Genomic DNA, 24,308 nt, shown 5'->3' on the forward strand with positions numbered 1-24,308 from the left:
GCTTAGAGGTAGAAACAACATTTTTCTTTTTAAAAGATGTTTTAGAAAATTTTCCTTTCTGACATGCTTCACACAGAGCATCTGAAGAAAACTTCAGTTTAGGTAGGCCTCTGACTAACTCAAGTTTGTTTAGCTGAGAAAGTTTCCTCATGCTAATGTGGCCCAAGCGTCTATGCCATACCCATTGCTCTTTATGAACAGACATCAGACATTTAACATTTTGTTCTTTTAAATCAGAAAGATTAATTTTATAAATGTTGTTTTTCCTCTTGCCTGTGAAAAGGACAGAGCCATCGTTCTGATTAATGGCTTTACATGTCTTTTGATTAAAGATTACATCATAACCGTTATCACTTAATTGACTTATGGATAACAAGTTATGCATTAATCCTTCTACGTAAAGGACATCAGATATAGAGGGAAGAGTACCATTACCAATAGTTCCGGAGCCTCTGATCCTTCCTTTCTGATCTCCTCCAAAACCTACAAATTCAGCGTCTTTAAGTTCCAGACTTTGGAACATAGACTTTCTTCCCGTCATGTGTCGCGAGCATCCAGAGTCCAGGTACCATGACTGGTGTCTGAACTTTGCTGCATAGGATATCTGCAACATACACAATCTTATCTTTTGGTACCCAGAATCTCTTGGGTCCTCTTTGATTAGTCTTCCCATAGTTTCTCATAACTTTGGGTTTTCTAGCATTTTCAAATTTTTGTTCTTGTGTGTGTGTATAGTGATATGAAAATGGAGATTTAAGTTGGTCACTAGAAGAAGTTTTAACTTCCTTAGAATCATACCCAATTCCCTTTTTATTGTTCTGACTGACTCCATAAATCATGGATGCCATAATACTCCTACCTATTCCATTTTTCAGAAATTCTTGAAAGGCTTCTTCGTATTCAAAAATTATTTTATTTGAAGTTTGTGGTTCTTGAGACAATGCTTCTTCTAATTCTAAGCTTTTTCTTTTTGCTCCATCTCTTTCTAATGTTAAAGATCTGATTGTATCTTCTCGTGCTAGAATTGTCATCTCAAGCTTGCCACATTCTTCAAATTTTGCTTTAAGACAGCCTTTTATGTTTTTAAGCTTTTGTTTTAATTTCTGATATGAGCTAAGAGTTTCTGACAAGCATGATTCTAGATCAGATCGAGAGAGTTCAGAGAATACCTCTTCAGATTCTTCATCTGAGCTGCTCCTGGATGTGGTAGCCATAAGTGCCACGTTGGCCTTTTCATCAGAGTCAGATTCTGATGACCCAGATTCACTATCATCCCAGGTAGCCATTAATCCTTTCTTTGTCCTGAAGGTATTTTTCTTGAAACTTTCTTTTCTAGAATTGTCTTTCTTTAGCTTGGGGCATTCATTCCTGTAGTGACCTGTTTCTTTACATTCATAGCAAGTAATATCTTTGTTAGTTTTACCTTTTGAGGTTGATTCTGATCAATCCCCTCTGGCTCTTGGTCTTCTGAAGTTGTTGTTCCTCTTTTTCCAGAGTTGTTTAACTCTTTTGGTTAGGAGGGACAATTCTTCTTCATCATCAGAATCTTCTAGTTCAGAGTCATCAGTATCTTCAGTTTCTGCCTGGAGAGCTTTGGTTCTGTCAGGTTTGCGTCTTTCATATCTGGACTTTAATGCTACGGACGTGTTCCTTTTCTGAGGCTCATCTTCCTCTAGTTCTATCTCATGACTTCTGAGGGAGCTAACAAGTTCTTCAAGACTGATATTGTTCAGATCCTTTGACAGCTTCAGAGCAGTAACCATGGGTCTCCATTTCTTTGGCAGACTTCTGACTATCTTTTTGACGTGGTCTGCAGTTGTGTATCCTTTGTCTAGAACTTTGAGACCTGCAATCAGAGTTTGGAATCTAGAGAACATTGCTTCTATAGCTTCATCATCTTCCATTTTGAAAGCTTCATATTTCTGGATAAGCGCCAGAGCCTTTGTCTCTTTGACCTGAGAGTTTCCTTCATGAGTCATCCTCAGAGAGTCAAGTATGTCTTTGGCTGTTTCTCTGTTGGTGATCTTTTCATACTCGTTGTAAGATATAGCATTGAGGAGTATGGTTCTGGCCTTGTGATGATTCTTGAAAACTCGCTTCTGATCATCTGACATCTTACTTCTGGGAACTTCAGCTCCATCCTCTGTGACAGGAGGTTTGTATCCATCTGTGACAATGTCCCAGAGATCAGCATCATAGCCTAGAAAGAAACTTTCGATTCTATCTTTCCAGTAATCGAATTTCTCTCCATCAAAGACAGGAGGCTTAGCATTGTAACTATCCTTTTCATTTGTGTGGGCCATAGTTTTTCTCGTTCTGGATCTCTCTACACTGTTAAGTGTTTGATTAGAAAATCAATAACAGAGCCGGAGCTCTGATACCAATTGAAGGTGAGAAAAACAAGAAAGGGGGGGTTTGAATTGTTTTGAAAATAAGCGCTTTTTCAAATTGAAAAACACACAAGGATTTTTATACTGGTTCGCTTATAACACAAAGCTACTCCAGTCCACCCGGCCAAGGTGATTTCGCCTTCAACAAGGACTTAATCCACTAATCTTGAAAGATTGATTACAAACAACGTCTAAGAGAAAGATCTCTTAGTTCTCTCAAGTATACAGACTACACAAAGTCACTTGAGGAAAATAAACAAACAATAGATAAAAGATTTATGTAATCTAGAGTGCTTCTAAGAAAGCAAATATTACAATAGTAAGAACAAGGTGATTCACGTTATAAGCAAAAGCTTCGTGAAGATATAGAGAGCAAGAGTGTTTTCTTGAGCGTTGATGTTTCAGTATATTTTTTTGCTTGTGCATCTTCAATGTTGATTGCAGCCCATTTTATATATCAGTGAGGTAGTAGTTGAAACTGATGAGTAATAAAATGGATTTACGCCATAACATAAATAGCTTCTGCCAGGATAACTTTCTCTCCTTGAAATGACTACTTACCACATATAGTACATTCTTTATTGAAATTGGAGATTAACGTCTCTTTCTGTATTAGGAAATCCATTTGCAATCCTTTACTTGACTTTAACGTTACTCTGTCATCATTAGTATTTCCATGATCAGAGTCTTCGTGTATCTGAGAATCTTGGAGTCTTCTATCTAGCTTCTGATGTTGATCTTTTGAGTTCTGATGATTTCTTCAGATAGCGCCAAGAGCTTCTGAAGTTTGACATACTGTTGTTCACAATCAGAACTTCTAGAGCGTATTTCTTGTTCAGATGCTTCTGATATTTTGCTGTTTTGCTCAGAGTTAGACTTTCTTGAACGTGTTTCTACTTCAGATGCTTCTTATCTTCTGATAATTTGTATCTGATCTGGTTCTGTATCTGATGACATCATCAGATCTCTTCCTTCTTTCTTTAGAACCCTGCACACTTAGAAACTTTTCGTTAGGGTGCCATTTTTGGTTTCATCCTTTGTTATCATCAAAATCATGGAATCTGTTGTAGAACAATTTTTGTTCTTACAGGAAGCATTACATTTGTTTGTCATCATCATGCATCATCTATATCGATGTTAGATCAGGACTTCGGTCTGGCGATTTAGGACTTCAGTCTGACGATTATGGACTTCGGTCACGAGATTTAGGATTCTTAGTAAAATAACTTTGAAATTTGATGATGGTACCACATGCATGGGAGTATAGGAGACGAGCATTACATTTTTCATTTCTTTGTGTGTTTATGAAATTGTGTACTGTAACTGCTAATACATGTGCATTGTAAATTATCCTTGTTGTTATTATGTCATTAAAATTTATATCGAATGTATTCTCACCCCTCTTTATTTCTATGTTGTTACACATATATGAATCTATGTAAACGACTCTCAGGTTGAGACTAAGGAGCGATAGTGTGGCTAGTTTATAGAAGATGTTCAAGTTGTTTTATGTTATTTCATGTTTCGCCGAACATCAATTTGGCTAGTAGTTTATTTCGTTTCGTAGCTTTGATATTGTAACATCGGGCATGGATCCTTGTTTTAATATTTTTCATTATTAAATGTTGAAATGAATCAATGCATTTTATTATTGTTTGGATTTAGTTTTCCTTTTTTAAAATAAAAGTTGAATATTTGTTATGTGTCGCCCTTAATGTTTCTATTATATTCCGCGTCAATTTCTTGATTAAAAATTAATAAATTAAATCGCGGGTTTATGGTGTTACATAGTTGGTATCAGAGAATGTCGATCCACTCAATCTTAGGTGTTATGATTATTTAATGCATTTGTGCACATCATATGTGTTAACACTATTAGTGTTGTATTCCACTTAACCGCTATTTGCTTTACTTATTACAATTGGATAACTTGTTTATGACTGATTATGCAAGAAGAAATGGAAATGATTGTGCGATTGTTGATCCACTAGAGGCAATGGCTTACGTAATAGCCCAAACTAATGCAACATTTCTAGTTAACCAGAATCAGAATGGAGGGACTAATGAACTTTGTAGGCTAGGAAAATTCCAAAAGAATAATCCTCATACGTTCAAGGGGAGATATGATTATGACGGTACCCATGCTTGGATTCAAGAAATTCAGAAGATTTCCCGGATGATGGCATGTACTGATTCTCAGAAGGTATTGTTTAGACCTCACATGTTGTCTAGAGAAGTTGAACACTGGTGGGAGAATACCCTCCAGAGACTAGAGGTCGTTGGGATTACCATAAACTGAGATACATTTTCAGAAATATTTTTGGACAAGTATTTTCCTGCAGATGTTCGTAACCGTTGGAACTGAAGCAGAATACACTTAATAGTTATGATGTGAATTGTGTGTCACGAGCCTTAAGAAGTGGGGAAGGAATAAGAGGGAGTATTCATATCCTTATTATGAATATCTTTGGATACGGAGCGCATGACCCAGTTGTTTAAAGTACTCACCTCCACTCGTAGACTTTAGTGCAATTCAAATCAAAATAACTTTGAACATTCATCCTCAAATAAAAAATCCACAACAATCAAAATCAAAAACACCATTCCCTTTGGACCCAACACAATACCTCTTGGTTTTACACTCATACTCACTTTGAGGTTAATCTTCATCTCCTGGTTAAAATACCTCTCTTTAGGTTAATCACTAATTCTTTGTTAAAATACCTATCTTTGGGTTAATCACTGTCTCTTGGTTAAAACACTCATACTCCTGCATGTTTGCTTTGTTAATCCCCTGGTTTAGGCAAACCCCCTTTATAGGCCTTGATCCCCGAGTCTAGGAAAACCCCTAAAACACTACATTGGTTTAGACACCACATTCCTAGTTTAGACACCTCAATCACGGTTAATCACAATTTCTTGGTTAAAATACCCCTCATTCATGGTTAATCACCATTTCTTGGTTAAAATACCTCATTCTTTGTTCAGACACCATTGTACGGGTTCGAACGCTACACTCTTGGTCCAAACAACATCTTCACCACACTCGCAAACCTTTCAATTCATTAACCAAAAGATAATCCTTTTCATAAAAGAATTGTTATAATACATCCTTAGCAGTCAGAGGTTAGGGTGTTACAATCGCCACCCCCAACCAGAGGGTTAATTACTTCTTAGTAGTTTGAAACATTAAACTACAATAGGAAGCGGATAATTTTTTTCTCATTGAGAGAATGGAACACCGATTTATACCTCGTGATTATTACCGAATCCTCCATCCAAGACAGAGGAAAAAAGGGGGGCCATCAGATCCCAGCATCCCGAGAAAGTCGCCTCTCCCCCTAATCAAAACAAACTTATCTTTCCAATACTTACAATGATTGAAATGGGAGGTGAGAAGACGTTGAGCCGGTCAATTTCCTAGGGACACCTAGCTACCCTTTTAGGGGTTGGTGGTAAAGAAGGAGAAAAAGACCCATGTGGTCGAAGTAATGTTCAGGTCCTCGCAACCATCTCAAAGGCCTTGATGTAGACCAAACTATTGGGAAACAATTGGGAGGGAGTGACATTAAGAATTCTCAAGATCTCCGCAAAAAAAGGAGAAAGAGGGAAAGAACTCTCACGTCTTTGATGCCGGGGAGATAAAAGTAGAGGTATAGTGAAATAAGTTCGAAGGACACAAGTGATGTCACCCTCTCTAAGGTAAACAAATCTTTAGGAAGAGCTAATCCTCCCCCTCCAACGAAGCAACATCTACTCCCAATCGAAAAATATGAATTTGTATTTATGAGGTGAAAATAGAAACAAAGTATCCAACATCCTTGGACACGACGGGGGAGGAAGATATTTTGTTCCTGATAAAGTAGTATAACAAAAAAAAATCACCACCACTATCGTAATCGTCAGAAAGGGACTACTTACCTAAATCCCTACATCTAACGTAAGAACCCTATCTCAAACATACCTTTGAAAAATCCACTACAGAAAATAAAGAAAAAAAGGATTTCGTACCCGAGAGAAGGTTGCGAGCAAAGAGATGACAAGGGAAAATAACTTGGACGAACTTGTAGAGAAAGGGTAAAATGGAGCAAATGCCAAGAGGGAAGCCTTTTATAGTGGAAGGCATAAAAGACTCCCTAAATCACTTAGAGTTTTAGAAAAACTTAGCACGTTTCTGACACGTGTCACTAACGTTTAAGATCTCGAAAAATAGGTCATGTTTGATTTCATTAAATAAAAGTAAGCACAAATACATGGGGATTGATTGACACCCCGGACTGACATTTCTTAGCTAAACTAGGGACACTTGAATGAGGAGAAGCGTGCAAATGGATGAGTTGATCATGAATAAATTGCACACCTAAGTCTAGAGTATGAGTGATCATCGATGAAGAAGTATAGCTAGAGATCAAAAACAACAGTCCTTCAGAATAAAGAAACACATGAGATCAACGTTTATAAATAATGAACCAATCCTAAAAAACGAAGGAACAATGCCATAATCCTCTTATGTCGAAACAGCAACAACCATAGGACAAGAAGCTCCACCGACCCATGTCGGTGAGAAGGGCAAGAATTGAATGGAATAAAAGGAGTGTCAACCAAACTCATAAGAGGGTGAGAATAAATAATAGGTCTTTACTAAGTATAGTTTTATTGGGCTTGGAGTTTCAACCCGGGACAAAGGCCCGCTATTCCTTAGACCAATTATCCACTAAGTTTAATTTTCTTTTAAATAGTGGTAATTATAACAACAACCCACAATACTGTTTTATTGAATTTTAAGTCTCTTTATTCTGAGATGGAACTATTCTCAACTAATCTCAAGGTCCTTGCCATTCATCATGACACTATTGTTCTTAATGAAATTCAAAAAATGTGTAATAGATATCATTATGTAGTAACACATATAAGAGAAGTACAACCAAAACTAGCATATAAACTAAATCTCGAGATACTATTTTTCTAAAATAGGTGTATGAACACTATCCTACAAACGAACACCAATAGAAACACAAAGTCTGAAAACACTTGAATTTGGCTGAGGAAAAGCATGCAAATGAATTAGTTGGTCATGAATAAACTACACACCTAAACCTGGAGTCTGAGTCATCATCACTGAAGAAGTGTACCCAGAGAAAAAATAACAGTCTTTCATAATAAAGAAACACATGAGAATCAACTTTTATAAATGATGAATCAATCCCAAGAAACGAAGGAACAATGTCATAACCCTTTTATGTCTAAACAGACACATACGTAGGACAAGAAGCTCCACTAACTCATATGGGTGAGAAGGGTAAAAATAGAATTGAAGAAAAGGGGTGCCAACCAAATTCAGAAGAGGGTGAGAATAAATAATAGGTCTTTACTAAGTATAGTTTTATTGGGCTTGGATTTGCAACCCAGGACAAAGGCCCACTATTCCTTAGGCCAATTATCCACTAAGTTTAATTTTCTTTTAAATAGTGGTAATTATAACAACAAACCACAATAGTGTTTTATTGAATTCTAAGTCTCTTTATTTTGAGATGGAACTATTCTCAACTAATCTCAAGGTCCTTGTCATTCATCATGACACTGTTGTTCTTAATGAAATTCAAGAAATGTGTGATAGATATCATTATGTAGTAACCAAATGCACTTCAGCTTCTTATGCTTTTAATCTTCTCGTGGAAAGGTGTGGTTATTTTGATATGATGCTGATTGATGTTTGTATTGCAAACATGGATTCTTATAGCTTTGTTCAATATGTAACCCTACAACACAAAATCCCTGTCATTGGTAAGTACTTTAACGCTACCGTAAAACAGTTCATGCACATTATCTATACTGTAACTAACATCATTGCTATTTGTGTTTGTAGTGATTTCTTCTGATGCGACAAAAAGTTCTGTCCTAAAGTCTATAATTCATGGCGCCTGTGATTATTGGGTTCAACCTTTGCATGAAAAACAATTCAAGACTATGTGGCAACATGTTGTCAGAAAAACTTTGATGGAGAATAAAGAAGATGAAGATCCTGGATTCTTGAATGCGCAACTCCATAAAGAACCTGGACTTGTTGAAATCTTGGAGACTGATAGTCATAAAGAACATCACGATCTTGGATTCTTGAAGGTTCGAAGTGCTAAAGAACCTGAACTTGTTGAAATCTTGGAAACGGAAAGTCATAAAGAAGATGAAGTTCTTGGATTCTTGGAACCACAGAGCCATCAAGAACATGAAGTTTTTGGAATCATGGAGGGTCCTCGGCATGAAAGAAAACGGGAGAGAGAAGATGATAAAGCTGGAAAAGAAAGAGGTGCAAAAAAGAGTCGGCTATCATGGACGCCGGAACTGCATCAACAGTTTGTAAATGCTGTGAACCAACTTGGCGTAGATGGTATGAATCTTTTCTATTTGTTTCTTTTTTCTTTTGTTTGTATTCTTTAACAAGTCAAGTTATGTGCATTGTTGTTTATTTTCAGAGGCAAAACCTAGAAAGATTCTGAAAATGATGGGTGTTTCTGGTTTAGCAACAGCACAGGTTGCAAGTCATTTGCAGGTTAGGTTTTGATATATTTTTGTTATATTTGTTTTAGTTTGAGATGAAGTATAATTAACATTCTTCATGATTACAATATTGTTTTGCAGAAGTATAGAAATTATTTGAAGAGACCAAAGTCAAAGAAAAGTCCAACATGGTTAGAATTTGAATATGCTAAGTCAATGATAGAACAAGACCAAAGTCCTCAACTCAATTCAACTCTTCAAACTGATAATATCTATGAAACACAACAACATACAAATGATGTTACTACTAATTATCATCAAGTTTCCGACATTGGCTGCAATTATGAAACACAAAAGCTTTCAACTGATGTTGGAGACTATGGAGTCTCGGACATTATGAACGATTTTCCTGATTCAACTCAATCAATGTTACAACAGGACCTAAATTCAACTCTTCAAAGTGATAACAATTATGAAACACAACAACATCCAACAGATGTCGGCGATTATCGAGTCTCGGACATTATGAACAACGATTTTCCTGATCCATCTGACTTGCTCTTTGATTTAGATGATGAGTTAATATCATTAATATTTTAAAGCATCTCAATGAGATATACAATTGCAAGGTGGTGACTGAGTCAGATGAAGGTCATTCAATGAAGATATAGTCATTTATTCATTAATGTAATTAGCTAGTTTTTTTTAGCTTTGCATTCATGAGTCAATTTTGAACTCATAAAGATGCAATGGTTCTTTTAAAGTAAATTGATGAAGTTGATTATATACATTGTGGTTAAATGTGAGTCTGTGTGTGTGTTTGTGAGATAAATTCATCAAGTATATTTTATGAAGAATGGCATAAGATCACTGTGTCTACGTGTGTTTATGTATGTTGTAGTATGAATGGCATGTGCCTTTATCATGATTCGTTAAACTATAGAGAAAAGAATTCAATATATTAAATTTATTCGTTACATTCTTTTTACTAAAGAGAGGTATTAATATTATGTTTAATTACTATTTTTATTAGGCACACAACAATTGTCCTTCTCGAGTTTACATTCTGACAACCTTAGAACATATTATCCTTCTCGAGTTTACTATTTCTACCTACAAACTCGGCCATATATATAACTTGAATTATGCTATAGTCTAGTTTGGCGGATGTGTCACTCTTTCATTATAGGTAACGTGTTTTATTCAAAGCGATTTGAAATTTATTATGTTGCATAGGATGCCCCACTAATGACGAGTAGTGTTGGATGAGTCCATTTCGATTATGTTGAATGATGTAGCGAGTTCAAGATTGACATGGCAAGATGTGTTTGATGTGGTGGACGAAATGGATCACTTGTAAGTTGCAACAAATGATATCCAAGTGGATTTGGATTATTGAGATAACAATTGACAATTTCTCAAACACGGGGTCTATAAGGACGAAGTGGTTGAGGATGAAAACATGATAGTTCATAGTTTCTCAAACATGAGACTTGTAAGAGAAAAGTTGTTTAAGGGTGAATATCAAAGGTGGTGTCACGAGGATGCTATCCATGGGTCGAAGATTGAATTTGATCATGGTGGTCTAAATATATTTAGAGATTTGTTTCCTTATAAATGGACATGTTTTGAAGACTAAGTATGTCATTAATGATAGAATTGATTGAAATGTATCAGAAAATACTAGTTAAGTTGGGTCATCTTTCGAGTTACATGCTTGTGAGCATAGCCATTGATACTCTATCACATTAATTATGGTTTTATGCTACCGACGACTACTAGGACTTAAGGGGATATCTCATTATAAATATGATAATGTCGGCTTTCCATTCTCATCACACATTTTCCCCATAATCATTTTCACATAGTAATTATTTCATCTTGCCATGTCAATTGCTTCTTCGGCCTCGATTTGTATCACCTCTTCAAAAAGTCCTACCACGTGTATTATTGTCTTCTTGTACTATTGGGTGATTTTTAGCTTTTCTATTTAGAAGATGATATTTCTTAGGGATTGTGACAGTAATAATAACAGTAATAATAACGTAGTTGAGCCTTATACCCACAAGGGAAAGTGGGAGTTGTGGAATCATTGTTGTGAGAGTTTGCGGTGAGCGCAAGAAAACAATAATTAAAGATTTTTTGAAATGACGATATTTAGGAGTTATGATAGTAGTTCGAGTAACTCTAATAGCAAAGAGATTAGGAATAGTGACATTGTTTTGGTCTCTTCTTACTTAGGACCGGTGAGACTATCATGGCGACATTAGACACAAGTTTGGTTGTCTTTTGCAACGAAGAGACGAGCATTGATTCCTTATTTAATAGTGAAGAAAGGGTAAAGGCCTTATGTGGGGATAAGTATATATCTTCTACCGATAGAGAATATGGTGTTTTGTTAGAGCCTTGCATGGAAGGTGAAAAGGCATGCATGAGGCGTCCTCAAGGGGTCGAGGGCGGGTATTTCTATATGTATACGAGTGTTATAACCGATTTGAGAGTGGAAATCCCTTCACCACATTCGAGGTTAACATTCTAAAAATGGTCAGCGTCACCCCCACACAACTTCATCTCAAATGATGGGCCTTCATGAGCAGTTTCAAGATCCTCTACAATTCCCTCGAGATCATGCTTAATGTAGTAATTTCCTTTTCATTTTACGGGACGAAAGGATTGATGGGTTTCTCTATGCGCCCTTACTAGTAGGGGTTTAATCACCCTTAATTTTTCGAGTTACAAGAATTGGAAGGATAATTGTGTCTAAGTGTGAGGGGGTGTCGGTTGTCCCGGTGTTATCTTTAAAGAAGACGGATCGCATGGATTTTCTTTTTACCAATCGAGTGAGCTTATGTTGGTACTGGGTTTTGACTACAATAAACTTACTGATCATGGTTTTGGTCATCTCTTGAAAAAATCTATTTTTCCTTTCTATAACTATAGTTTTGTGGGGTAATGGAACAGGAAAAATCACAAGAAATGTCATTATCTTCACACAAAATTTCAAAAGGTTTATTTTCAAATTCTCCACCATAATCACTTCTAACCGTTGTAGTTGCCTAACATTTTTTAACTTACACCTATTTAAAAAATACTAAGAACACATAATGAGATTCATCCTTGTGTCTTAAATTTTTTACCATGTCCATTTATTATAATCATCAAAAATGACTAATTCATGCTTCTTAATATTGACTTATGTAGTTTTCATTGGCACTGACAATCTTGTAACTTAGTGCGTATAAGCTTTAATGATCTAAAGGAGAAAACAAATTTTTAGAATGAAAATAAGTTTTCATATGTTTTTATTTTTGACATACCTAAAAAATATATGATTGATATTTTCAATTAGGCAGACCTCTTACAAAATCAAATTGATTACACTTTGAGATCAATCTCAAACTAACATGTCGTAATCTTGTGTATAGTCAAACCTAAAACATTTCAACTTTTTTTAAAAGTTTAAACATCTTAAAATTATAAAAGTTGTTTTATTTCCTATAGTTAAATTTCAAGTAAATGGAAAAATGAGAGAAATTCGCCATATATAAATAAGACGAGGTAACATATTTTTATGAAGAATGTGTTTATCATGGCTTTGGACCAAATGCATCTCATAGAGTGGGAGAGTCTACCATTCAACCTTCACCCGTGAACATATACCATTATTTATTTTTATTGATGTTGTTATCTTTTATTTATTTCAATAATACCAATTGCTTTTAGATTTTTGTAAAATTTTCTAATAATAATCTATATAATATAAACTTTTAATCCAAAAATATATTTTATAAAATTTATATTTAATAAAATATTGTTGAGCAATACAACATTATCAAAATAGTACCATATTATTTCATTCAAAATTAAAAAAATATTATTTGATAGAGACAAAGTTTTTTATAAAAATAATTTTTATAGTATAATATATTTTTATTGAAAAAAGTTTACAAATTCTTTTTCAAAAATTTCAAATAAAAAGTTAGTTTATCATCATTTTGCTAAAACCCTTTTTAAATATCAAAATTTTAAAAAAATCACTTGAAATTTATAGCTATTTCAAATAATTTTAGTTTCTAAAGATCATTTTTCATATACATTTTTAAAATATATATATAATTTTAACTATGTTTTAATCTTCAATAATATATATCTATGGTGTAGAATGTTAAAATTAATCTTTTAATTTATAAAAAACTTATAATATTTTTAAAATTATTTTTATAAAAATTATTTTAAAAATACAAAAAACATATTTTTAAAACTAAAATAAATTGACCCTTTTTTAGAACAAATGTATGTATTTACATTAACAATAAATACAAAACAATGCATATATAATTTTCTAGTAGAAACAATGCATATATAATTTTCTAGTAGAAACCATGCATATATGATTTTCTAGTAGAAACCATGCATATATAATTTTCTAGTAGAAACCATGTATATAATTATTTTTTTATAAAAAATATGTCAAGTCAAAACTTTAATATGGTAACTTTAATCATCCAAAAAAAGTGAGACATTATTTGTAATATTTAAAAAAAAACTATAAAAATCATTTTTAAAAATACAAAAAAACATCTATTTTTTAAAAACTAAAATAAATTGACCCGTAAGTTCTATTTTTACCTCAATACCAACTTGATAATGGAATATACATAGTATAATCCTAACTTACAACGTTATTATGTCTATATTCAGAGGTGGTCTAATGGTTTTCTTACCAAAAATAATAGAGTTGCAATTTGTGAGGTGGCAATATGTAACAAATTCATTGTTTGCTAATACAAATGGCATATTCTCCTTTTAATTATTTTATTTCTTTTCTTTTTACAAAAGAAAAATAGATTATTATTTATTGGAATTTAAGAAAAACTTATTTTGTTTCCATATATACATGAAGAAAAAACACTTCATCAATAAAATCACAATCCACTTTCTTGAAGAAAAATTTACAATTGCTATATAAGAGTTTCATTGTTGATCATAGACTAGTACTTCAAAATTGCTTGCATATTGTAAACTCAAGAACCATGCAAACATCATCTTCTCTGCCCTTACCAATCATCAACCATTCTGGTAAGCTAATGGCTTCAGCTATATTTCCCATGCATGGCATTTTTTTTATATTTTCTTCTTCATTTGATTTTTAATCAGCATTGCCTTCATAATAACTGAGGTATATTACATATTAAACCATGATTATCATGAACAAGGTTTTGAAAATTGCCCAATGTTGCGATTACAGCCGCAACTTCGAGATTTTTTGCGAAGCCATAGACATTGATAAATTAATAATCAAGATGAATTCATGTTGTTATGCAATTTTCAGTTTTTCACTTTGTTGTGTGTTCTGGGTATAAGGTTTTAACGAAATGGAGCGCGAGGACCACTTTGCAAAAAACCAAAAATATGATTGCCTTCTTTTTGGTAAGTAATGCAATATTTGTAACATTTTTTCAAGTACAGGATTGAAATTTTCATTTTCATTTTCATGCAAGTTACAAATGTAACCATGATATTGTTCTGCAGATTTAGATGATACTTTGTATCCACTCAGTTCTGGTCTTGCAAATGCAATTCTGAAAAATCTTGAAGGTAAGCAACTCTGCATAATAATTGTGTCTTATTTCACATTATTTTCTCAGTATTATTAATGTGTTTTAACATAATGGTACATTGAACTCAGCCTACATGGTTGAAAAGCTTGGCATAGAACCAAGTAAAACTGATGACTTATGCAACCTTCTTTACAAGAACTATGGAACAACTCTATCTGGTTTAAGGGTATGATTAGCTAGTATCCTTACCTTATCATGTTAAATGAAGTTTTTACTTAGAAATTCTGAATATACTGATAATCTGTTTATTGTTTCATTTCCATTCAGGCAATTGGTTATGAGTTTGACTATGATGAATATCATAGGTATGCAACTCTCAAACTGCTAAAGGGTTATTATGTTTAACCCGTGTGTGTTTTTTGAAATGGTTAAAACTTAAAATGATTATTGAGTTTATCATTGCAGTTTTATTCATGGGAGATTGCCTTATGAGAACCTGAAACCGGACCCGGTTCTAAGGAACATGTTGAAGAGCCTGCCCTATAGGAAACTCGTAAGTTGTTTATAATCGAAAGGGCCAAAACGAACTTTTACTCGTAGAATAAGGTCGCAGAAGGTGTATAATATGATCTAACTATTACTATTGCTTCTCTTGTTTTTGTCGATAGATCTTCACAAATGCAGACAAAGTTCATGCTCTCAAGACACTGAACATACTTGGATTAGAAGACTGCTTTGAAGGAATTATATGCTTCGAGACTCTTAATCCAGTCCACCAGAGTGGTGTCTCTGATGATGAAGATGACATTGAGTTTGGAGGCTTACCAAGTGCTATTAAGCCGATAACTAGTGATAGAGCAAGCAACTCTCAGATCTTTGACATCATAAGCCACTTTGCTCAGGAAAATCCCAGCGGAAACCTGCCAAAGACACCAGTTGTTTGCAAGCCGTCAGAAAAAGCCATTGAACTGGCTCTCAACATAGCCAACATTAACCCACATAAAACTGTAAGAAAATCGCCCTTTATGATCTAACATTGCTACCTTTTTATTTGATTTGTTTGCTAAACTTTTCTATGCTTTTATGTCATTTTCAGTTGTTCTTTGAAGACAGTGTCCGCAACATTCAAGCTGGAAAACGTTTGGGACTTGACACTGTGCTGGTAAGTCGTAGAAACTAGAGATGGACTTTGATTCTAGTAACCAATGTTGTCAATCGCAGAAAATAGCAATTTATTCAAATTCCGCTAATTGACAACATTTTGTACTACATTAGTAATCTATTCATATTCGGATACACTACATCGCTATGACTTATATAACAACACGATTAGTAACTATCATATGATGCCTTTTAACGAGTCACAACTTATATGAACTGCTTATTGATTGCAACATCCAGGTCGGTGCATCGCACAAAGTTCAAGGTGCGGACTATGTATTGGAAAGCATCCATAACCTTACTGAGGCAGTGCCTGATCTATGGGAGGCAGACGTAAAATCAGAAGTGGTTTACACTGAGAACCTTGCTAAGGAGACAACAGTAGCTGCTTAAGGAAGCCCCATAAAACATTGAGGAGAAGCTAAAGCTGATTACTCAACTTTAGATGGAATAAATGTAGTTTTTGTCTTTTAGATGTTGTAATAAATCGCTAGATTAAATAAATTGTTGAGAATAGTTGTAGTACTATATTATGAATAAAGGTGCTTTTCTTATGGGAGAAAATACAATCAATCTAATCACCTCCGTAATTTCTCTAATTTCAAGAGACATAAGAAAAAATAAAGTAAACATAAAAATAGAATAATGATATTAATGATAAAGGAAATAATATAAGTATATTACAACATAAAGTCTACCAAAACAGTACAAGAGAAGGGGGAAAATTGTTTGACTGTCTCAAGTACATAATTGTGAATCAATCAGTCTAAATACAATCTGAATTTATATACGTGTACATTGCCACATGTAATTAACTAGTATATGCTGCCATAATTAGTTAGTTTTACTGCTAACCAGTGTTGTCCATGGCGGACGGCAGTCCATGTCCATGACAGAGCCAAAATCCCACCATACCGGATGCTTTGCGGCGCCGATATAGCAGATTATTGTGGAAAAACCCGCAATATCAGTCAATATTTATCATTGCAGCGAGCCCGAAAACCACCATGTATATCCGCCATAGCCCCGCAATTGCGAATATTTGATAACACTCCCGCTAACTAACTCCAACCAAGGCCTTTAATCTCGAAGGAGGAATGAAGCAAGGAATTGATAGATTGGAATACAGTGAAGAAAGTGTCTAGCAAATACAATCCCTCTACTTTGTCGTTGTATTTCACTGCGACTAGATTAGATTTAAATCTTTCAATAGATGGATCAATAAAGCATTTGATTTTATAAACCTATTTGTCACCAATACCAGGAGGTGAATCAACAAAACTCTAAGTCCCATTGCCTATAAGTGCATCTAACTCACATTGCATGGCCTTCTTCCAGTTGCAAAGTTTACTGGCCTCAGCATACGTACAGGGTTCAATCTCAGTGGAAAGGGACAGAGTGTACTTGAGGTGAAGGGAGAAAATGTGGTGATAGGACAATAATTTTGAAAGACGGTTTGCAGTGGATAACTAGCACATATAGTCATGGATTGGAGATAAGCTGAGAAATATTTTCCGGTTGACCTTCTAGATTCAGGTGAAGCAGAAACTGATTTCAATATGAATGGCTCATCGAGGTATATAGGAGGGTTATGAATAGCTTAAGGGTCGGCTGTTTCCGTATTGTGAAATGGAAATTGCAAGTCATAGAACATGACATTGCGAGAAGTGAAGAACTCCTTTCCTGGACTCTTCAACTATATAGCAAATCCCTCCATCCCCTGTTTGAAACCTAGGAATGCACATACAGTTTACAGCAACCCTCATTTTTTATTTATATTACTGGTGTCAGGACAAATTTTTAACATACCACCACAGCCTTCCAATCATCCTTTATGTTTCTTGTAATTTTCAGGTGAATAAAGTAATTATTGGTATGTTACTAATTTCTATTAGTAGGTTTTGAGTTGAGTCTAACTCATCTTTACAAAACCAGTTCGTAAGGTGAAAGATTCCACTTTTTATGAACATTTTTCAGGCCTCATCTCTTTTCAATGTAGGAGTTATGTTTTTTCCAATACACCTTTCATGCTCAGCACTATTGGATTTGACATGTTGATAATATGGTAGGTGGCCCGAATAGATAAACTCTTATACTATATTAGATATTACGCGTAATTCATCCTTACAAAATCAGTTTGCAAGTTGCGGGATGTCACTTTTCATAAACTTTTTTCACATCTTATCTTATTTAAATGGGGGGACTTAGGTTTAACTAGAGTTGGAAGCAAGACGGACAACAAGTAATTAACCAGTACTAATAAGTATTCATTCTCATGTTTCTTTCAAGCACAGCCTACCAAATCTTAATTGCTAGTAGTGTGAGTAAAGAGAAATGCTAGTAATGCCCTCATTGACACTTTCTCAACACACTCAATAATTGGGTGAAAACTAAAATTTCATGTTAGCCCAGTGCAAGCCCAGTTTATTTAGTGGGGCCAATGTGGAATTTCATACAATTAAAAAGTGATAAAAACATAGTATTTATAATATTCCTATAATATGAGGCACTCTAAACCAATTATGTGTCAGCAGTATGATAGGCATAACCAATATAAGACATTCCTTAGGTAGATGAACTCCGATAATGGACTGAAAAGGGTGGTTGTTGAAGTATTACTAGCATAGGATATTAAAAGATGAAAAAATATGTTTACTGTTTCATACCGTATTTTCTTTTGCAGTACAAATATGAAATACATTTAATTTGATCATCGTCAACAATATTCTAATCTCAGCTATGGTTCTTCCTGATCTAATTTCTCTGATGTGGTAAGATCCAAGAACAAATCTTCTTTTGCATTGTTACAAAGTAATACAAGAAACCAGATGGAAAAACACCTAAGAGCCCTCAGTATTAGCACATCAAGTAACTTCAGTTTATAAAATGCTCAGTTTGCAGTGCTTACCGATTCAAAATATGGCCACTAGAAATTAATCAATCGTCAAGTTCTTCCCCTTGTCTAATCTCACCAAACCATCTTGGAGGATCATATCCAGACCCACCTGAATTCGTATAAGGAATTTAATTATTACGTTCAAAACAAAAAATGTAGATACTATTCAAAACTGAAATCATAATTATGCAGTTAAGCCAATTCAAAGTTACTGGTAAATTACCAAGAGGATTGCAACGACACAGACGCCACACAGTCAAAGTTGTACCCTTCAAAACACCGTACCTCTTATATGCCTCCATGGAATACTCACTGCAAGTTGGAACGTAACGACAGCTCCTCGGCAAGATTGGCGAAATTTCCCCTACATATACATGAACAAAATCAACACATAATGATGATACAATGACTCAAATTCCTAAAAGGGCCCGCTATAGTGAAGCTAACTTTTGACATCCGTTTTCGAACAAAACAACTTTTGTCTTTTTTCTTGTTTTACTTTTTCTTCGAGATAATCTTGGCCCAGTACCAAATGCTAATGTAGGTCTCAGACCTAATAACCTTATGAAATGTATCTGTCAAGCAAACACCCTCATCTAGCATCTGAAAGATGGTTAGACAGTTAATTGTCACATCAAAGGCTAACAGAAACGGATACTCAGTTACCCAGATGGTTTACTGTTCATTCAGGTACACACCCATTTCTCAGAACTTATAGAAACAGCTTATGAAATATGCATAAGCTGTGTTTTCAGCTTAACCAACTCCATAAGTTCTCCTGCATAACTTATATGAAAGTAGTTAAGTGTTTATTTATTTATTTTATACATTAGCACTTATATAATAAATGTTAATTAAGTTGTTTATCTAAAAGAGTCTAAGCATGGATTTGGTTCTTTGGTTCTGTAGTGAAGATAATTGTTTTCGAATAAATTGATTCTGTCTAAAAGTGAGTTGATGGTAATGTAATTTATATTTGGATAAATTTCTCTTAAAGAGAGTTGAACACTAAACTTCGGTGTAAACATCACATTTAGACTCAAAACTACAAATCCTAGCTTCAAGTAGAATCAATTCTAGAAAGTATAATCAATTCTACTCACGAGCAACCAAACATGTCAAAATCAATTCTACACATCCAGAATCAATTCTGAGTACTCTCCGAATGTAAAACCAAACATACACTTAATTGATTGAACTAGGACACTCGAAATAGCATGAGAATAAAGTTTAGAGTTGAAATTTTGACTACTAAAATAGCATAATACAAGTAACATTTATCTACTACTGAAAGAAAAAAAAACATCCCATAACAGCATTCAACGAATATTTGGGATAATGAATTGGTCTTTTCCTGTAAAGTTCCATAATTTACTACAAAATTGATGAAAGGAAAAAGAAAAAAAGAAAAAAAAAACTTACTTTTGTAGAATCTCAAGATGGAAAGAGCAGCTTTAACTCCCAAATTGTCGACCTCGCCATCTGAGGATGAGAATGTGTACGGACAATTAGATTAGCAAGGAGGTAGAGAGCGATAGAGATAGAGATATAACCTTGTGGAGTTTGAGGGTTGGAATCTTGGTGTGTTGCGCGAAGGGAAGAGGTGGAACGTGATGAGCGTTTGTTGAAATTGAGATTGAGAGAAATGAAATTAGGGTTTGGAATTGTATTAGGTTGGAAGGTGAATTGGGAGGGAGTGGAAGTGTGGAGAATGAGAGTGGCCATGGAAAAAATCACGCGCGCTATGTGGATTTCACTATTTTGTTCCCACTGGTATATAACCACATAGCCAATCCAAAACAATTGGGTTTCTTAGCTATTTTCACTACGACTATTTTGAAACATATATTATTACTATAATAAATGTGTTCTATAATAAATGGTATATAAATACCCCTATAATTCACTTAAAGATACACCAATTTTGTGTTCTATAATAATACTAATATATATATTATAGACTCGACGAAACATATTACTATCAAATATATTATTATACCTTTCTTTTCTTGTCTTTTAATTTATTTATATATGCGGTGGCGGAACTGAGGGGGACAGGCCACGGTCACCCCTCAACTTTTTATTTTTTTTAATTTATATATATTAAATTACTAAAACATCCTTATTTTAAATTAAAATTAATTTTTATTTTTTCTTTTTCATTCAAAGTTAGATGAAAATACAGATAAGGTAAAAAACTCTTACCTTTCCTTTCTTTCTCATATGAGTTTGCTAGTGACACTGGAATCGGAACAGATTGAAGTGATCGGCATCTAACAGATAAAAAACTTTATGCATTCTTCTTTTATAAAAAGTAACAAATTAAAGTGATTGCTTGATTTATGTTTTTGAGATTTTTAGGGTTCTTCTTTCTTGATGTGTTAAAATAATCTATATGAGGTTTATTAAGCCAATTCATAACACTGTTGTCATACCCCAAAATTTGTCCGTTAATGTTACAAGGTATTTTTTAAGGCACTCCAACTTATTTTCCAAGGCATTGACCTTAAAGGAACAAAGACCCAGCTCACAGATGGCCAAATCCAGAAAATGGCCCAGACTGGCATGCTCGCTAGGCGAGCAACTCCTTCGCCTAGCGAACCCTTCGTTACGCCACTCGCCTAGCGAAGCTTGCGAATACCAAAAAATTTTGGGCTTCATTCTGAGCCCATCAGGTCACAAAAATTATTATAAATAGCAGAGCTTCATTCAGAAAAAGGGGACAGAGGCAGACGGACAGAAACCCTAGCAAGGAAACCCTAACAAAAGCAACACAGCAAACCCTGGAGGCTAACCTAGAGAATTCAGAGCAACCCTAAAGGAAACCCTGAAGGAAACTCATCTGCACCAAGGTTACCTCCGCCCAACTCAATCTGGCGCCAACCCTAAGAGTGACTTGCCAATTCAAGGTTGCAATTCAGTTGCAAACAGGTTTGCATTACTATTACCGCTTTATGTTCTTAACTTGCATGTGGCATTATGATTGAATTTATAAAAATATCTTAAGTTTTTGCATGTGAATTTAAGTATGAATATCTTGAACGTTTAACCATGTAATTTCTGTAATGGGTGCCATAGGGTTTGGAGCTTTCTGGAATTGTACTGTTATCAAAACCAGAACCCGCAGCCGCTCGCTAGCACATCGCTAAGCGAGCATGTAGCGAGTATTCGCTAGGCGAGGCAGGGACGAACGTGACAGTCGCTGATTTTTCTGCTCTGTTCTATGCTTATCTGATCTGTTTATTCTAACCATGCGTTATTTTGCCTGACATTCCTACCGCTGTGTTTCTTTTGTGGTGTAATTCTCGATTGCATCCTGATTTGGTATTCTGACCTGTTTGCTGAATTTTGTAAGGGTTCACCTACTCCCGGAGAAGGTAGCTTGCTAGGTATTCCACTTTATTTGTGGGATACCCTTAGGGAGATTCACCCTAATTACCTAATTGATTATAATATGGACCTAATTACCTAATTGATTACAACTACCTAATTGATTGTAAAAATATTGCCTTTGAATATGTGATCTTGGACCTCTCTTTGTTGCCTTACGGTATTCCGGTATTATGGTCATGTCCCACGAATGTGGGGATACACTTAGCAAAGACCCTTTGGTTAAATCATCATGTCCCTATAAGATAAATCATTGTCCCTCGGATGTTGCCTGCGAATATATGATTTTGTCCCTCGATGAACCGTCGTTGTAGCCTATGGTTAATGATGATCGTCCCTTCGAATGCTAAGGTATCCTTACAAATGTTGCCTTCCATGACCAATCGATGACCCTTTTACATCCAAAGGATAAAACTACTTACTTCTCAATAGTAAGGACAGTTTTACCCTCATAAGGATAGGAAATGCCCATAAAGACCTTGGGTAGGTATAACTCTTAATTGCGGGCTCACAACCTAAAACATTTTTCATACCTCACACTTTGCAAATACTAGAAAATCACCACTTGGCATACATTCGTACTAGAATCATTGCCAAGTTATATTTTTCTAAACCGCTTTCAAAATTAAACGAGATAAATACTTTGTATACATTCGTACAAGAATCATTACAAAGTTAAACTCTCTCTTCAAAACATTTTTTAAGCAATTCACAAACACTTTTTTAGACAAACATAAGTGATCAAGCAATTAAAAGCCCATGGATAACCATGGATACAAAGGGTGCTCACACCTTCCCTTTGTATAATGTACCTCCCGAACCCAAAATCTAATTAAGGTCTTTCCTGTTCTTTTCCACCTTTCCTTATGGGATAAAAGAAAAGTCGGTGGCGACTCTTGCTATCCGCGACATTTGCTTTCCAAAGCAAAAACACACAAAGTCAGTTCACCGTATGACAGAGCTGGGGACTATTAAAGAGAGGTTACCTTAAAAACAAGATCACTTATTTAAATTGTCTGATTTACTTTTAAGGGATTGCTTGGGTATTTTATGCTTGAGTGAAAGATCCTACACCCGGATCTAGTGTACCTTAGGTAAGTAGCAAAAGATCATCGCGACTATCCGGCGTATACTGGAATGGTCAAAGTGATGGCTACGGTTAATGTGACACTTTGGATGTCCTGATGTTCCTCATGTTTACTTGAGGAAAAATTTGGCTTCCGCGTGGTGTCATCAAAGCATTAACCAGACCTTTAGAACCCTAATTGACTCATCCTAGCCATTAGAAAGTAGTGAGATAACTGACTTCGGTTCTGACTGGGGTTGGTTGAGACTCGATACTACACTCTTTGAGATTGGACTTTAGGGAAGCTTCGGTCAACCACTTGGTGTTGCACTGAAGTGGACTTAAAGGAAGGTCAATGATTTGAGATCCTTCTAGAACCCGGTTACTATTCTAGGACAGGTTGAACCAACCAAACTTCAGTGGGGAGGGTACTTACCTATGAAACTCATGCAAGCCTTAAAACCTAGGAATGACTGTTGTGTGACTTGTTTGTGCTTGTTGTTTACTTAACATCATAACATCATGACATCATAACATCATGGCATTGTACTAACCATTTCAAGGACTTAGGGATTTAACGTTGCTCTGTTTTGTAAGGCTATGGCTCCCAGGAAGACCATCCGGATCAATTTTGTAGCCATCTCTCCTCAACTCAAGGATTTAGTGTCAGAACTTCCCGATCAGGCTCAGTTCATCAAGAAACATGGTTCTCTCCTCAATTTGGTTACCACTGGTTTCAAAGAAGATATGATGAGAGTCCTATTCCAGTTCTTTGATCCTAAACATCATTGCTTCACCTTCCCAGATTATCAGTTGGTACCCACATTAGAAGAGTTTTCCAGACTGCTTGGGATACCTATCCTTGATCAAATACCTTTCAGTGGTTTGGAAAGGATTCTGAAGTCTGAAGAAGTTATCGCGGCTTTACACATGACAAAGTCAGACATTGAAACCAACTGGGTAACAAGAAGTGGAATTAAGGGTTTACTTGCCAAATTTCTGATAAATAAGGCCCGAGAATTCCTTAAAATTATGAATGTCCATGCTTTCGAAGATGTCCTAGCATTACTAATCTATGGTTTGCTGTTGTTTCCCAATCCAGACCAATTCATAGATATGAATGCTATTAAGATATTTCTCACTCATAACTCTGTGCCTACCTTGCTGGGAGACATTTTGCATTCCCTTCACACCCGTACTATGAAAAGGCAAGGGACTCTCATGTGCTGCATACCTCTATTTATCTAGGTGGTTTATTTCGCACCTTCCTCAATCAGTCTTGAAGAATGAGCAGAATTTGAAATGGTCTCAAAGGATGATGTCACTCTCCCATTCAGACATCCGCTGGT

At 35.1% G+C, this 24,308-nt stretch overlaps 3 protein-coding genes across 4 annotated transcripts; 2 read left to right on the forward strand and 1 right to left on the reverse strand.

The window, feature by feature from the left end:
* The first annotated feature begins 7,921 nt into the window (after window positions 1-7,921).
* Window positions 7,922-9,485, forward strand: LOC127104760 (two-component response regulator ARR14). The gene is made up of 4 exons (XM_051041919.1): window positions 7,922-8,174; window positions 8,257-8,775; window positions 8,861-8,937; window positions 9,027-9,485. Exons 1-4 carry the CDS (start codon window positions 7,922-7,924, stop codon window positions 9,483-9,485), a joined length of 1,308 nt encoding a protein of 435 aa, XP_050897876.1.
* Window positions 9,486-13,807: 4,322 nt separating this feature from the next.
* LOC127108481 (uncharacterized) lies at window positions 13,808-16,171 on the forward strand. The gene is made up of 9 exons (XM_051045955.1): window positions 13,808-13,964; window positions 14,250-14,315; window positions 14,418-14,483; window positions 14,575-14,672; window positions 14,774-14,811; window positions 14,912-14,999; window positions 15,115-15,453; window positions 15,543-15,608; window positions 15,848-16,171. The coding sequence occupies exons 1-9, from the start codon at window positions 13,919-13,921 to the stop codon at window positions 15,998-16,000; spliced, it is 960 nt and encodes a 319-aa protein (XP_050901912.1). The 5' UTR covers window positions 13,808-13,918; the 3' UTR covers window positions 16,001-16,171.
* Window positions 14,988-20,370, reverse strand: LOC127108482 (UPF0161 protein At3g09310). 2 transcript variants are annotated; one of them, XM_051045957.1, is made up of 5 exons: window positions 20,057-20,370; window positions 19,926-19,985; window positions 18,727-18,867; window positions 18,516-18,612; window positions 14,988-15,366 (listed from the first exon to the last, which is right to left on the reverse strand). In XM_051045957.1, the coding sequence occupies exons 1-4, from the start codon at window positions 20,226-20,228 to the stop codon at window positions 18,545-18,547; spliced, it is 441 nt and encodes a 146-aa protein (XP_050901914.1). In that variant the 5' UTR covers window positions 20,229-20,370; the 3' UTR covers window positions 14,988-15,366; window positions 18,516-18,544. The 2 variants fall into 2 exon arrangements, with proteins under 2 accessions (XP_050901914.1, XP_050901913.1); XM_051045956.1 differs by lacking the exon at window positions 14,988-15,366 and having other exon boundaries at window positions 18,195-18,612.
* Window positions 20,371-24,308: the final 3,938 nt, after the last annotated feature.

Source organism: Lathyrus oleraceus, chromosome 7 (genome assembly GCF_024323335.1).
Source record: "Lathyrus oleraceus cultivar Zhongwan6 chromosome 7, CAAS_Psat_ZW6_1.0, whole genome shotgun sequence".
Classification (NCBI taxonomy): Eukaryota; Viridiplantae; Streptophyta; class Magnoliopsida; order Fabales; family Fabaceae; genus Lathyrus; species Lathyrus oleraceus.

Bases quoted from the DNA above. Each gene is read 5' to 3' on its own strand.
- LOC127104760 (XM_051041919.1), top strand. From the start codon at position 7,922: ATGGAACTATTCTCAACTAATCTCAAGGTCCTTGTCATTCATCATGAC. The intron at 8,175-8,256 runs GTAAGTACTTTA...TTGTGTTTGTAG, and splicing joins ACACAAAATCCCTGTCATTG to TGATTTCTTCTGATGCGACA. The intron at 8,938-9,026 runs GTTAGGTTTTGA...ATTGTTTTGCAG, and splicing joins AGGTTGCAAGTCATTTGCAG to AAGTATAGAAATTATTTGAA.
- LOC127108481 (XM_051045955.1), top strand. From the start codon at position 13,919: ATGCAAACATCATCTTCTCTGCCCTTACCAATCATCAACCATTCTG. The intron at 14,316-14,417 runs GTAAGTAATGCA...ATTGTTCTGCAG, and splicing joins ATATGATTGCCTTCTTTTTG to ATTTAGATGATACTTTGTAT. The intron at 14,812-14,911 runs GTATGCAACTCT...TTATCATTGCAG, and splicing joins GACTATGATGAATATCATAG to TTTTATTCATGGGAGATTGC.
- LOC127108482 (XM_051045957.1), bottom strand. From the start codon at position 20,228: ATGGCCACTCTCATTCTCCACACTTCCACTCCCTCCCAATTCACCTTC. The intron at 18,868-19,925 runs GTAAGTTTTTTT...ATGTATATGTAG, and splicing joins CATCTTGAGATTCTACAAAA to GGGAAATTTCGCCAATCTTG. The intron at 18,613-18,726 runs GTAATTTACCAG...ATACGAATTCAG, and splicing joins GTGTCGTTGCAATCCTCTTG to GTGGGTCTGGATATGATCCT.